This window comes from Schistocerca serialis, chromosome 5 (genome assembly GCF_023864345.2).
Source record: "Schistocerca serialis cubense isolate TAMUIC-IGC-003099 chromosome 5, iqSchSeri2.2, whole genome shotgun sequence".
Lineage (NCBI taxonomy): Eukaryota > Metazoa > Arthropoda > Insecta > Orthoptera > Acrididae > Schistocerca > Schistocerca serialis.
In genome coordinates, this window is record NC_064642.1 from 316,546,843 (window position 1) to 316,563,525 (window position 16,683).

General features: G+C 37.6%; 1 protein-coding gene across 2 annotated transcripts in view; it reads right to left on the reverse strand.

Moving 5' to 3' along the window:
- The window catches only part of LOC126481281 (U4/U6 small nuclear ribonucleoprotein Prp3), a 66,526-nt gene that overhangs the window by 17,533 nt on the left and 32,310 nt on the right, over nt 1-16,683 (reverse strand). For both annotated transcript variants that reach the window (XM_050104919.1, XM_050104918.1), the window contains exons 5-9: nt 15,772-15,936; nt 13,407-13,595; nt 11,707-11,867; nt 8,639-8,724; nt 6,505-6,647 (exon numbers count right to left, since the gene is read on the reverse strand). In XM_050104919.1, coding sequence (XP_049960876.1) covers nt 6,505-6,647; nt 8,639-8,724; nt 11,707-11,867; nt 13,407-13,595; nt 15,772-15,936 — 744 coding nt within the window. The remainder of the gene's footprint in view (nt 1-6,504; nt 6,648-8,638; nt 8,725-11,706; nt 11,868-13,406; nt 13,596-15,771; nt 15,937-16,683) is intronic.

Below are 16,683 nucleotides of genomic sequence, written 5' to 3' on the forward strand. Positions count from 1 at the left end.
AAAACTGATCAGGATATACACAGGACTTCATTGTTCGTACTGGTAAGGACACATATTATGGCAGGCAGCAACCTAAAGAGAAAATAATTTCTTGCATTGTTTTGGAGCTTGCTGGTGATTTGTTTGGAAAGAGTTATTGTATTTACTTCGATGTAAGAATGCCAATGTTGATGGCACCATGTGGCAGAATAGAAAGGAGTTCCCTGACTTCATAAAAATCACAAACTAAAGAAGGGTGAATATGTGATGGCCTACAGTAAAAAGCAGATGCTGATGACACACTACAAGAGTGATGCTGTTTGGACTGCATGTTACATTACAATTCATTTCCTAAAGTAAATTCAGAGAATGGCATCATACAAGAGCCAAGTGTTATCATGGATTACAGTACAAATATAGAAGGCACAGATAGGAGCAATTCTCATCTGCAAAGCTATAAAATGGCCAGGAACAGACTAAAAGATATTATCAGAATCTTTTTCATCATTTACTCGATGACGTATGTATGCTTCAATGCATATATTCTTTAGAAAATCCATGGTAGTGAAAAACAGCAATTGGGACTCAGCCCATCTATGTATACATCTAAATAGATACTCCAACAAGCCACCATAAAGTACAGAGCTGAGGGTACCCTGTACCACTACTACTAATTTCTTTTCCTATTCCACTAGCAAATAGGTGAGGGAAAAATGGCTGTCAATATGCTTTCGTATGAGCCCCAATTTCTCATATTTTTGTGGTCTTTGCGAGCAATGCATGTTGGAAGCAACAGAATTGTTCGGCAGTCAGCTACAATGCTGGTTCTTTAAATTTTCTCACGAGTGTTTCTCGAAAAGAAAATCACCCCCCCCCTCCAGGGATTCCCATTCGAGTTCCCGAAAAATCTCAGTAACGCTTACATGTCGTTCGAACCTACTGGTTACAAATCCAGCAGCCCACCTCTGAACTGCTTCAATGTCTTCCTTCAATCTGACCTGGTACGGATCCCAAACGCTCGAGTAGTAATCAAGAATAGGTCACACCAGCATCATATATTCGGTTTCCTTTAGTGGTGAATCACACTTTCCTAAAATTCTGCCAATAAACTGAAGTCGACCATTCGCATTCCCTACCAGTTCTCACATCCTTGTTCCATCTCACATCGCTTTGCAATGTTACACCCAGATAGTTAAATGACTTTACTGTGTCAAGCAGGACACTAGCAATACTGTATTTAAACATTACAGGCTTGCTCTTCCTACTGATTCGTAGTAACTTATATTTTCCCATATTTAGGGCTAACTGGAAATTTTGTCTAAGTCATCTTGTACATTTCCTATAGACACTCAACTTTGACACCTTACTGTACACCATCAGCAAACAATCACAGATTGCTGCCCACCCTGCCTGCCAAATCATTTATGTACATAGATAACAGCAGACCTAACACACTCCCCTGGGGCACTCCTGACGATACCCTTGTCTCTGACGAACACTCACCATCGAGGACAACATACTGGGTTCTATTATTTAAGAAGTCTTTGAGCCACGGACATATATGTGAACTTATTCCATACGCTTGTACCTTCGTCAACAGCCTGCAATGGGCCACCATGTCAAATGCTTTCTGAAAATCTAGATATGTGGAATCTGCCTGTTGCCCCCCAGCCATAGTTTTCAATGTATCACATAAGAAAAGGGCAATCTGAGTTTTGCACAACCGATGCTTTCTAAAGCACTGCTGAACTGTGGACATAAGCTCCTCAGTCTCAAGGAAGTTTATTATATTTGATCTGAGATTATGTCCAAGTTAGGGGTGTTGGTCCGTAATTTTGTGGGTCCGTTTTTTTTACCCTTCTTATATACTGGAGTGACCTGTGCCTTTATCAAGTCACTTGGGAATCTGTGCTGGGCGAGAGATTCATAATAAAAGCAAGCTACGTAAGAAGCCAATGCCATAGAGTATTCTTTGTAAAATTGAACTGGGATTCCACCTTGATCTGGTGATTTACTTACTTTCAAATCTTTCAGTTGTTTCTCTACACCAGGGATGCTTATTACTATGTCATCCATATAGGAGTCTGTCCGATGGTCAAATGACAGTATGTCTGTATGATCAGTTTCTTGAATGTGAAATTTAAAACTTCGGTTTTTGTTTTGCTATCTTCAACTGCCATACAAGACTGATCAACAAGGGACTGAATGGGAGCTTTAGACCCACTTAATGGTTTTACATAAGACCAGAATTTCCTCGGGTTCTCTGCCAGGTCTTTTGTTAATGTGTAACGGTGGTAGGTGGTGGTGTTTGTGGATAGATCTGTTCACAGATGTCTGAATCTCTTAACAACACTCACTTGTCATTTGTGAGTTCCATTTTGAACCGAGAGCACAACAGCCTCTGCCTTCTCAGTGTCCTCCAAACCATTGTGGATTTTTTCCCATCCTTTAATCCACGTACTAGGAACATAACTCTCCAGACCATAATTTACAATCTGCTTAAACTTTGCCCATAATTCTTCTACATCCATCTTACTGCAACTAAGTGATGCCAGTTCAATGTCTAAGTGAGATGCTAATAACTGCTTATCTGCTCTATCTAGCAGAAACACTCCCCCAGTCTTCTTGACTGATTCATTAAACTTTTATAGTCATAGTTGCTATAATGACTCATGATTAGTTCTGGAAAACAGTTGTACCCCTCTCCACAAAGTTCATCAACCGGACATATTCCTCAAACATTAAAAGTGACTCACCCCATAGCAAGGCATTTTCCAGAATTTTTGTCAACCGCAAAAGAGGAAAGTCCGACAAGGATGTGTGGAGATTGCCTGAGAAGAAATTTTTCGAAAGAGACATCTTACTGGTGTGCAGAATGTGGTGTTCCTCTCTGCACAGCATCATGTTTTACAGTCTTTCTCACAAAACATGACACATAAATATGTGAAAATAAAATTTTGTTCTCTTCTATTTGATCCTAATCCATTTTAGTTTTGGTTCATATACTAAAATCAATGAAGAATTGTTTTGCAAGAGAAAGGTACAAGGTATGACTGTGCTACGGGAAATTACCCACAAATCCACAAGACTGCACATGGAAAAACCTGCATAACAGGTTATGATCTTATGTTGTTGTTGTTGTTGTTGTTGTTGTGGTCTTCAGTCCTGAGACTGGTTTGATGCAGCTCTCCATGCTACTCTATCCTGTGCAAGCTTCTTCATCTCCCAGTACTTACTGCAACCTACATCCTTCTGAATCTGCTTAGTGTATTGATCTCTTGGTCTCCCTCTACGATTTTTACCCTCCACGCTGCCCTCCAATGCTAAATTTGTGATACCTTGATGCCTCAAAACATGTCCTACCAACCGATCCCTTCTTCTAGTCAAGTTGTGCCACAAACTTCTCTTCTCCCCAATCCTATTCAATACCTCCTCATTAGTTACGTGATCTACCCACCTTATCTTCAGCATTCTTCTGTAGCACCACATTTCGAAAGCTTCTATTCTCTTCTTGTCCAAACTGGTTATTGCCCATGTTTCACTTCCATACATGGCTACACTCCATACAAATACTTTCAGAAACGATTCCTGACACTTAAATCTATACTCGATGTTAACAAATTTTTCTTCTTCAGAAACGATTTCCTTGCCATTGCCAGTCTACATTTTATATCCTCTCTACTTTGACCATTATCAGTTATTTTACTCCCTAAATAGCAAAACTCCTTTACTACTTTAAGTGTCTCATTTCCTAATCTAATCCCCTCAGCATCACCAGATTTAATTTGACTACATTCCATTATCCTCGTTTTGCTTTTGTTGATGTTCATCTTATATCCTCCTTTCAAGACACTGTCCATTCCGTTCAACTGCTCTTCCAAGTCCTTTGCTGTCTCTGACAGAATTACAATGTCATCGGCAAACCTCAAAGTTTTTACTTCTTCTCCATGAATTTTAATACCTACTCCGAATTTTTCTTTTGTTTCCTTTACTGCTTGCTCAATATACAGATTGAATAACATCGGGGAGAGGCTACAACCCTGTCTCACTCCTTTCCCAACCACTGCTTCCCTTTCATGCCCCTCGACTCTTATAACTGCCATCTGATTTCTGTACAAATTGTAAATAGCCTTTCGCTCCCTGTATTTTACTCCTGCCACCTTCAGAATTTGAAAGAGAGTATTCCAGTTAACATTGTCAAAAGCTTTCTCTAAGTCTACAAATGCTAGAAACGTAGGTTTGCCTTTTCTTAATCTTTCTTCTAAGATAAGTCGTAAGGTTAGTATTGCCTCACGTGTTCCAACATTTCTACGGAATCCAAACTGATCCTCCCCGAGGTCCGCTTCTACCAGTTTTTCCATTCGTCTGTAAAGAATTCGCATTAGTATTTTGCAGCTGTGACTTATTAAACTGATAGTTCTGTAATTTTCACATCTGTCAACACCTGCTTTCTTTGGGATTAGAATTATTATATTCTTCTTGAAGTCTGTGGGTATTTCGCCTGTCTCATACATCTTGCTCACCAGATGGTAGAGTTTTGTCATGACTGGCTCTCCCAAGGCCATCAGTAGTTCTAATGGAATGTTGTCTACTCCCGGGGCCTTGTTTAGACTCAGGTCTTTCAGTGCTCTGTCAAACTCTTCACGCAGTATCTTATCTCCCATTTCGTCTTCATCTACATCCTCTTCCATTTCCATAATATTGTCCTCAAGTACATCGCCCTTGTATAAACCCTCTATATACTCCTTCCACCTTTCTGCTAATTATTTCTCAACAGCACAGGAGCAACATTGGTCTAAAACTTAAGTAATTAGTCATAGCAAAATGTTAACTGTTCATATTTCTAAGCTTTACAGAACCACTTTGCCAATCAATAACATCAGTCTCTGTTGTTTGGGTATTTGTGCAGATCCATTCTTTTTCCACGGGGTATTGTTCCAGGAATATCAATGTAATAAAGCCAATACAAGAAACAGCAAGGGACACTGATTACTCTAAGATTATGGTGTATGACAGTTTGAGAAAAAAAAAATTACTTTGATTGTCTATAATTTGGCTCAGGGTTTCTTGTTTTTACAGGCATAACTAACTTGAAATATTGGCATAAGTATTGCCAATCTCTGAGGAAAAGGATAATTGTACTGCAGTTTTAATGGAAATATGAAATACCACTTAAGTGAAAACACAGTTTAGAATCGAATGAAACAAAATTCTAACAAAAGAATACATAACTTCTCATGCATGAGAAAAGTCTCAAGTAACTAGAAGTATTCAAGACATCCATGAATAACCTGCTGGAAGGCCTGTGTTGTACGAAAATGGCAACTACTCAGTATCCTCCTCCAATTCCAAAAGAAGTCTACACAGCAAATGGTTAATGAGCCAGAAATTTCAAAGTCAAGTGCTTGTCTGATTTTAAAGTGGGTCACTGTAAAAGACATATTGCAAATTTAATCCAACTGTCAATGAAAGTGTTAGCTGGAACATTGTGCAGAAAATGCAACATTCTTATATTAAATTGACTGACAAGACATTTGAGCTGAGTGATACAATTTACAGACACAACTGCAGAGTCCCACCAAAATTGCATGCTGCTATAAAATTAATGTTAAGTTACAAAAGGTTAAGTATAGTACACGAGTAACTGTCATCTTAAGGCTTCATTTCTTGACAAAAATTTCATTGGTAAAAGGTTTGGAGAAGTAGAGACCTGTTTACAAAAAGTTAGAGCATTTCCCAATAATCACAATGATTTAATTATCTGTATTAATGCAGATATTCTGAAGATATAGATTGGTTGGCAAAGTTCTGTTGATTAACTTGCTTGTTCATTGCACACCAATAGACTTTTCTTTAATGAAGTATTTTTAAGATACAGTTTCTGTGGCAAAACTATCTATAGTTGAAAGGTTTAAAGTAGAAAATGGAAAATACAATGTTAAATACCAATAAAACCGTTTCATACAGTTTTTGATTGAAGTGCCCAGCATTATCAGGCCGGTTAGAACATAGACACACACGAGCGAACACAAGCGGACACATATGGGGGCAACAGTTATCTGTTCTTTGACATAAATCATACACCTTATATTCATGATAGCGAACAGTACATTTGGTGTCATTCAATATGCAAATTAAATTTTCTGGGACAACCTGTTTCGCAGTATTTCTCTTTCCCTTATTTTAACCATGAGTCTGGTTCAATAACAGAACATGGCTGCACTCCCATTACCAGCAGGTTACTTGTCAAGACATGGAAACTTATTTTTTAAGTATGTCAATCTTCGAAAATGTCAACAAGGCAACTCTGAAAATGTGCAGATGCTAATTACAAATACAACAGTTTGATTATTAAAAAATCAATGGCAAAACCTTAATCTGAGTTGATATTCATGCTGTTTATTTTATTGATTAAATTTAATAACTATAAACTGTAAACGTTACATGTAATTTTAGTCCTGTTATAAAAACAACAGTTTTTTTTTTTGGCTGGAAAATCATCATCTGTATGTCCAATTATACTACCTTTGGTTCAGGTGGTGGCTCCAAGCCCAATCTGATCTTCTCCTGCTCTTCCTTCCACGCTTCTCTTCTGTTTTGTCTACGAAGCTTTTTCCTTTCTTTTTTTGTAAGGAACACAGGCATGTACACGGGTTTTAAAGGATCCGCTGCATAAAAAGTAGAATATCTTTTACCATCTGAGTGTCATGAGAATCAGTTAACTAGGTAATATGCAAAGGTGACAGAGGTTGGGTAAGAAAATCTTACTAAATAGTCACAAGTTACAGAAAAAGAAACACAATAAAAATAAACAACTGTTTGCCAAATGGAGAGAAACAATTATTTAATGTTCTTGGGATAAAATATCTTTCTGCCACCAAATACTATTTTATTTTTATTCTTCTTGGTTTGTGACAATCACACGGGAGCAAATTATTCTTGGTAAAAGGACAGAGATAAAAATGAGAAGACTGTTATATGATTTACATGAAATTCACACAGTGCAGTTAACATAAAGTATTTTTTGTAATGGAGAGTCCTTGGTAGAATATAAATAGTTTAAAGAGTAAAGACGACTCACTGAATAGCTGTGATGCCAAGCCTTCAACAGTCACAAAACCAAGACGGAGAACTTTGCTAGCTTCTGAACGAATTCTCTTCAGAGCTAGAATGAGGTACATACTCAGAGGGCACGAGTGCCCATGCACCCACCCCACTCACCCAGACCACAGACGGTGTGTGTTAGACAGAGTGTACAATGATGTGAAGCAATGAACTGGGAGGTTCAGACAGAACAGAGGAGGAGGGAACCTGTGGAGAAGAGGATGTGGGTGCAGGATGAGTGAAGTTATGGTAAGGGGGCAAGGGTGGAGGTGGATGTGGGGCAGGGCCTGGCAAAGACTGAGGTCAGGAGAGTTACAGCACCGAAGGATGTGTTGCAAGGACAACTCCCATTTATTTAATTCAGAAATGGTGGTGTTGTAGAGAAGGTTCCAAGCAGCACAGGTTCTGAAACAGCCATTGACATTTAGCACACTTTGCTCGGCAGCGGGTTCTGTCAAAGGTGGTAAACTCTGCACTTGGCCACAGTTTGGTAGTGACCATGGCCTCATAATTCGCTGTGCAGAAATTACAGCAGAACAGTCTCTGAAGTTCTGCTGTGGTGACACATGAAGTGCGTGGTTGGGCATTGGCCTTTTGGACCCTTTTAGCCATCGTTTCAGAGTTTGCAGCATTGCGACGTAACAATATGATGATCGTCCTGGATATCAATCTGTCACCATTTTACTTGTGAAACTAAGTGACTGCTGTCACAGGATGTCCAACTCTTTGTTTGTCAAGCAGGTCAGATGTTCCCGCCTCAACATCTTTAAACTTACTTGCCCAATGATGCACAGTACTCACACTTACACAATCACCATAAACTGCTTTCATTCTCTGATGAATCTCCTTTGGGGTGACACCTTCTGCTGTCAAGAATTCAATGACTGCATATTGTTTAAATAGCATTGGCCGATCATCTGCGCAAGGTTCTATACTTTACACTGTAACAACACAACCATTCAATGCTAAGGCTTCCTGCTAACTGGAGCTGTAGAGAAGAGGCTACAGAACAGGCCTGTACCTGCCGCATACCAAGGCTGCCACCTACTGAAGATTTACGAAGGTGTAGGCATTACTTTTCAGTCACCCCTCATATAAGTACTGACCAGCCATTCTGTCTCTCTGAAATTTCATAGTTTTCTGAAACGAATTTTCCCGAGTTCATGATAATGGTAGCAGCAATAATAGCTGAAGTGGCACAGAAGGATCTGATACAGGTTTAAGAATTATAGTAAGTTGCTATCACACAAAGATTTACGAATCAATTCAGACATCAGTATGCCATTAGCTTGGGGAAAAACATTTCGGTTCCCCCGCATGCCTACGAAAACACAGGCTGGAGGTTGGAGTGGTGTTACTACCTCCATTTATTGAATGTCCATAATAAACATTACATGAAACAGCATACATATTTTATTTTTCATTAGATTTGCTGTCAAAATTCACTGTTTTTAAGCTTTTAAGCTCTCTTACAGCAAAAAGCATTGACATGCTAATTTTAATCTAAAACACATTATAAATTAATTCCCAATATCTTATAAAACATTTCACTTACTTGGAGGTCGCATCTGTGTTGGGTGTTCCACCAGGTGACTGATAGCCATATCCTTTAGTTCAAATTTTCCATCTTTTACAGTAAACCTGAAAATGGTATAAACTTTAGGCAGGACGAGTTACACAAAAATCTGAATATTTTAAATCCAGAAAATTTTAATGGTTACTGCCACAACTAAAGTGAGGAGGATCGCTATTATTAATGAGCTGAATTAAATTATAACATCATGTGTATCGTCTTTTACCAATACCACCTCACTGTTGAACAAAATGTATCAGTAGTATTTTTATTTAGTTGCACGTACAACTACATTACTGAATTCAAATACCTGATCCATTGTAAGAATAAGAATGGTGAAACCTGATAAATTTTACATGCTAAATGTATGTAATTATATTAGCAGTAATAGTTAAAGGCACAAACAAATGTGAGATACAAAGCCATAATATTTTTGATAGCTTAACACAAGAAGGATGTCTGAAAAATGACTGAAAAGTGTGTAAAGTCAGTGCCTGTCATTTCTACTTTAAAATTATTTCTACAGGCCAGACAAGTTCGCAAAACAATCAAGTAGTCGATTAATTATCTCTACATGTCCTGCTTATAATCATATGAACAATTCTATTGTGTGTGTGCGTGTGTGTGTGTGTGTGTAATTATTCAACAAATAACATTTTATACTATAGAATATGTTGTGAAGAACAGCTTGATGTAAAAAAATTACACCTTCTGAGGATGAAAAGGAAAAATGGGTTCACTTGTGAGTGAACACTGAAAGTCTAATTTCCAATTTTACTTTAGAAAAAGCACCACAAATTTCAATCCAAGTGTTAGTTTGAGGTTAGTACCTAAAATGGTGCAGGCTCATTGTTATCATCAGTTGACGTTTAGACTAAATACTTGCCTGACTAGTGTTAAGGTGACCTCTCACAGGACACGAAAACATTGGAAATTATGAAACAAATCTCGATCTTGGAACCTATTTTGATGCAGTATGTTACTTCTGAAAGGTGGGAGACATTACAACTCCGAGAATATGGATATTATGCACGCTGCAACTGACATTAGGCACTTTACCTATATCGAGTTTAAAACAAAAAATGTGATGCAGATTAAATTTAGTTAATGAATAACTTCTACCAGTACATTTCTCAGACTGTTGTGCAGTATACGTAGCATTCCTCTATCAGCAATTTGCTGCTCAAGAATTGATAAGTTGAACGTCTGCTTTGCGATTTTCTCTCCTTTCCCTCAACAATGGCAACAGAGTTAAAGCAACTATGTTACATGCATCCAATTCACAAATCACAGTGCGGAGCACAGTCTATAAGATGTCGTATATCATTTTTGAGTGCGTATCAAATATGATGGATACCATGTACAATGTGCTATGAAGGTTGCCCAGAAAGGAATACACCACTTTTTTTTTCTCAGCTGAAAACAATGCTACATATGCGAAATGTTATGTATGTGTTATTCAAAGTTTCCTGAGTGATTGCGCCAAGTTTCCGTCACTTCTGACAGATAGTGTAGCTGCAGGACAGTTTCAAAATTGTGCCTGTAGGTGATGTACATCAGAAGCACTGTGCCTTCATTGAATTTCTCACTGCAGAGAAATTCACAAACACTTATGCAAAGTCTATGGAGCATCTTAAAAGAAGTATTCAATTATCCATTCCACAATTGCAACGACTATCATTTTGCAAATGTCCTATTTAGGTATAACATGTGTTACAAAAAACATGTACTCTGACTTGTAGAGTGAACATTAATATGCCTGGAACAACAGTAGGCTAATTTGTTCTGGGCACATTAATGTTATATCTAAATAGAATATTTCAAGAATGATTAGTTCCTGCAGCTGAATATAACTTTTATGGCCCAAGGGTGGCCCGAATTCGACTAAAATTGATAGTCGAAATAAAAAAGTAGTAAAATTGTGTATCAACCAGTTCCAAACAATTATGAAAACTATCCAATACTGTCTACACAAAATATAAGGATTACATAGTTAATTTTAAAATAAATACATGAAAGTACCTGCAAGGAAAAACGGATGATCATTACCATAACTAACACATCCCCATGTTTTACAAATTGTATGAAGCACTGTGGTATATTTTCTGCTTCAGCATTTTAAAGGCTAAAGATTCAAAACTGATAGCCAGGATCTGCATTAATTGCGCATCTGAAACTCATCAGGTCATAGCCAAACTTTTTACATGTCAAAAAATTAACAATATATGGAAGGCATAAAAGTTGAATTTTAATTTTAATCAGACATTTGGTAGGGCTCTTCAGGGATGTTTTAATACACAAAATTATGAGATACAGAACAAGTTCAGACTGGGCAAAAAATGGCACAGGAAATCGGACGATATTTTAGGGAACCATTTGGCTCAGGGAAGACACTGCAACCATAAATCTGGATATCCAAAGATAGATTTGAATTCCACTCCTCCTGAAAGTGAATCTAGTGTCTTAACTATTGTGTCAACTTGTTTCATGTTAGTATTGTGCGAAAAAGATCCTCCATATTTCATAACACAAATAAATCAATAAAAGTTAATTGCTTTGTGTGTGCCTCCCTATGAGAGCTCTTCAAAGCACTGATTGCTGAGATCTTGACAAGGCAGTAAGTGCTTCTCCCTACCCCTTCCCCAATTGTATCAACAGTTTACGATATGTCGCTATTAAGTTTGTTGAGATTATGAGAGTAAACAGTTTGAATTGCTGTCACAAAGAGACAGTATTTAATTCCTTTGCAATACATTAAAAATCAATTAGGGGACACCATGCCCAGAGAGACCAGCATGGTTCCATGTGTATTGTTCCTGATCTGTTGAAGTCGCCTCTCAAACCTTAATCTCAATACCATTATGTCAAGTACAAATACCAAATGTTCAACTTGTATAAAGGTTAAACGAAAATCCGTCTCCTGTCTCAAGCTATTACATTAGCATTCTGAGAGCAAACAAGTATTAAAATAATACTGGTAGCTCTTCCATAAAATTTTGTCAGGTGACGTGTGTAAAACATGCAGGTGCCTGATTTATAACCTGACTTACCTTTCATCTTTCAAAATCACTGCATCCCACCATTCCACATTAGGTACTTCATCTTCCTGGTGCTCTGTCTTGGGTGCAATTAGAGCGAGTTTTGTAGCTGAAGTAATTCCTGTCTTTTTTGCAATTTGTGCAATCTCATTCTGAAGTCTCTCGAGTTGTGCCTGAAAAATGTATACAATATTTCACATAAGGTGTTAAATCAGCTTTGTAAGTCAACACCAAGTTTCAATATTACATAAACAACTAACTCTGACATCAAGACTACAGTATGAATTAATAAATGGGAACAACACAGCTAACAAGCAAGGTAGAAACCAGACTGAAGAAAACAGACATTTTTGGAAACAAACAGAGTTTAAATAAATGTTCCTCTAACAAATGATAAAGGAAAATCAGAAGAAAGGATGATTTATAGAAACAAAGAGACAGGAAAGGAAAGAGCAAACCATCCTTACTGTTTTAACAAAGACAGAACTCTAAGATAATATAATAATGCGATACTGATGCATACTGCATCTTGAGGATGCCAAAGAAGTGGGTTTGCTCAGTGAGTAACATTCATGATTCAATGTGAATACAAAATTCGACTGCAGTTAGACACCATATTGGATTCATCGTATTCCATTTTGTTCATATTATAAGTTGTGTGTTATGGCGTGTGCCATTTCAGTGCAATGATGCACTGAAGATTTATAACAAATGAGTCACTCTAGGTAGAAGTTGTTATACTTAATGTCAGTTAATGGCACTTTATGGTAAATGCTTCCAGGACATTGCAAAAAGACAGATAATGTCTGAATTTCCAATGTTCACCGGGGCATAATGAGTAGAGGCACGGGATAATGGAGTTCATGGAAGTATGTTTGCATCCTACTCTAAACTCTCTAAACTATTTTTTTTTTCTTATTCATATTTGTAACAGATGCTGGGACATTCTTAGTAATATAATGCAATATAATACAAGCATGTACTGCAATATTCAATATTATAGCACATAAGAGCACATCCTCTCAGGAATGAGTTCCTTTGAGTTTGTGACCTAAAAAACAAAAGATGAAATTGCTGCAAAAGAGATCAGTGATGGCATTTATATTCTGGCTTGTCACAAATATTTGGACGTTTCTCTGCCTACGGTGAGATTTCTGAGGGTGCGGTAAGTCAAGAACATAAAAGCACTGCTTAAATTGTTGTGAGAGGAATAAGCAGCAATAACATTCATATTCTTGCTTGTCATACATATTTGGCTGTTTATTTTCAAATACACTGTGATGTCCGAGAGTGTGGTTTTGCAGGAACCTAAGTGGTCAACTTAAAAGTCAACAGAGCTTCTTACAGACCAATTCAGTGAAATCACTAGACAGTGCTGTTACAGAGACTTTCTGCTTTTATTATGTCATCATGAATGTCAACCAAAAAGCAATCAATTCTTTGGCAGCTGGGAGAGAGAGGTCCTGATGCAAGCTTCTAAGTGACATACTTTTCTTTGCTATTACAGGGAAGTGTTCTACATCTATTTCTTCCTTTGGTTTTCTGATATTTCCAAAAGGAGGCATTTTAGTCCTACAGTTTCGATTACACTATAACTTCCATTATTAAAGTCATATATACCTCTTTAGACCTCCAAGTATTGTTTCGTTGCCATTAAATTTGGCACAAATTCTTTCTTTACCAGACAGTAGTTCAGCAAGAAAGGAGCTTACCTTCATCCTCATTCTGTCGGCCAGCTGTTGAAATTTTCCTGGCTCGTGGAAACGTAAAGCACGCTTGCCACGAACAGCAGGTTTTGCGCCAATACGGGGGTCAAAGAACTGTGTTTCAGAGAGGTCTTCTACAACTCTGTCTTGTAGCTGTTGCCTGAATTCCTCACGTTTTTTAGCTCTGATATTTGCCTGTGGAAAAAGAAGATATAAATAAGCAATAGGAATATAGAATGGAAAATATGAGGGAAGTCTGTTAGTGAGTTATTATTAATAGAAGAGCTAATATACAAAATGCAAAGTTGGATCCTCTTTGAACCATGAACAAGTAGGAACTTGGGTATTGATTTTTTTTTTTTTGGGGGGGGGGGGGGGGGGGGGAGTAGGGTGGTGGTGGTTGTTATGTTAGATGGAAGAAAATCATCAAAAAACAATCGAATTTGCTGCCATATGTTAAAAAGAAGCCTTAGTATCACAAAATTTTAATGTATCAATTAGTAAAAATAAAAAAATCTTTTATTTTTACATAATAAAGATGTATAATAATGTCTTCTGCAAACACAAAATGCTTTTACTGGTACATAGAAGAGTCACAGATCACGAAACTCCCAGTACATTGCAGTTATGACTAAGAGTTCTACAAGCATTATAAGTTGATAGAGTAGGATGTACTACTGTCAATTACATAACACAGTTTTTCATTTTTATTTAAGAGAAAGTTGAAACATAATGTCAATTGGAGAAACAGTTATCATATAGTTCATTATTTATTTCCATTCCTATATGAAACAATTTTATATTGCAAGCACTGCAATGAGATCAGTTTTGACCACCTCTGATAAACACCATCTAAATCTACATCCATACTCTGCAAATCACTGTGAAGTGCATAGCACATAATACTTTCCGCTGTACTATACATTAGGTTTTCTTCCTTTTCCAATTGTGTATGGAATGTGGGAAGAAAGACTGTTTAAATACCTTTGTGCAGACTGTAATTAGTCTAATTTTGTTCCTATAGGGGCAACATATGATAAACTGTGAAATATTCCAAAATTATTCATTTAATACTGGTTCTTGCAATCAATACAAAAGTTGCAATAGTACTGACACAAACTATAATGATCATAACAGAAATACGAATAATTAAATCAAACATGAACAAATGCCACACATTACAGTTACGATGGTTGACTGAAAAGTAATGCCTCCACCTTCGTAACTATTCAACAGTTGGCAGCATTGGTATGCGGCAGGTACTGGCTTGTTCCATAGTCTCTTCTCTACAGTTCCAGTCGGCGGGAAGCCTTAGCACTGAATGGTTGTGTTAGTGTCAAGTATGGAACCCTGTGCAGACGGTCGGTCAATGCAGTTTAAGCAACATCCAGTCATTGAATTCTTGACAGCAGAAGGTGTCACCCTGTAGGAGATTCATCAGAGAATGAAAGCAATTTATGGTGACCCTGTAGGAGATTCATCAGAGAATGAAAGCAATTTATGGTGATTGTGTTGATGTGAGTAGTGTGCGTCATTGAGCGAGTAAGTTTAAAGATGTTGAGGTGGGAACATCTGACCAGTGTGACAGACAAAGACTTATGTCCTGTGACAGCAACCACTGAGCGTCACAAGCAAAATGTTGATTTCCTTGATCGTGGAACAATAATCAATTCAGAGCATTACATCACAATATTGCGAACTCTGAAATGACGGCTAACAAGGGTCTGAAAGGAAAAGGAAAATGTTTTCCTGCAGCATGACAATGCCAGACTACACACTTCATGTGCCACCACAGCAGAACTTCAGAGACTGAATCTCACCTCCGTATGGCACCCTCCCTACAGTCCAGATTTAGCATTGTCTGACTTCCATCTGTTCCCGATAACGAAAGACGATCTGCGGGGACACCATTATGCTTCTTATAAAGAGGTTGAGGGTACTGTGAGACTGTGGTTGCGGAAACAGAGTGTCGACTTCTTCCATGATGACTTCAGAAAACTTGTTCATCGTTGGCAGAAATGTATCCAACTGGTTGGTGATTATGTGGAAAAGTGAATATTACTAATTAAAAATCACATTCTAAGGATTATTTCTGCATTTGATTTATTCAAATATTCCCACCCAAGCCCAATTAACAAAGGTGGAGGCATTGTTTTTCATTCAACCCCAATATTAACAACCATCCCTTTAATATAAATGTATTGTGATACAATAATACCATAATATATCAATGAAAATGATCAACTTTTGAAAATATAAGTAATTGGATATACAAAAAACTATGCGCCAAGTGGCTGCTAGGTGAGTAGATTTTTTTATCCATGCACTTACTAATAATGCAAGTAAATATTTCCTCACTCAAGATTCTTACCTTAAGGGTTGGAACCAGGTGTGTCAGTTGAACTTCCTTGCCAGTAACATCAACTGTTCTGCCCTCTTCGTCCAGAATGAGTGGTGTTGGTTTGTCCTGAACAGCCGGTCTCAGAGGTGGAAGGCTTGGCAGAACTCCTGACGATAACTTGGACTGGATTTGAGCCTTAGAAAACATTAATAATTTATCAATATATGTTAAGCGGAATGAAAAACATGGAGCATACATTACACTGTACTAGAGTGTATCATGAAATAAGCATAGTAATTTCATACACCAGGGATTATATAATCAATGCTGCAACAGTCTAGTGCACTAACCGATCACCGATATTTACTGTGCTATTATTTATTTTTTGATGACTAAAATGAAGTATTTCATAATTTATCATAGAATGTTGTTGTTGTTATCTTCAGTCCTGAGACTGGTTTGATGCAGCTCTCCATGCTACTTTATTCTGTGCAAGCTTCTTCATCTCCCAGTACCTACCGCAACCTACATCCTTCTGAATCTGCTCAGTGTATTCATCTCTTGGTCTCCCTCTAGGATTTTTACCCTTCACGCTGCCCTCCAATACTAAATTGGTGATCCCTTGATACCTCAACACATGTCCTACCAACCGATCCCTTCTTCTAGTCAAGTTGTGCCACAAACTTCTCTTCTCCCCAATCCTATTCAATACTTCCTCATTAGTTATGTGAAGTACCCATCTAATCTTCAGGACTCTTCTGTAGCACCACATTTCGAAAACTTCTATTCTCTTCTTGTCCAAACTATTTATCGTCCATGTTTCACTTCCATACATGGTTACACTCCATACAAATACTTTCAGAAATGACTTCCTGACACTTAAATCTATACTCTATGTTAACAAATTTCTCTTCTTCAGAAACACTTTCCTTCCCATTGCCA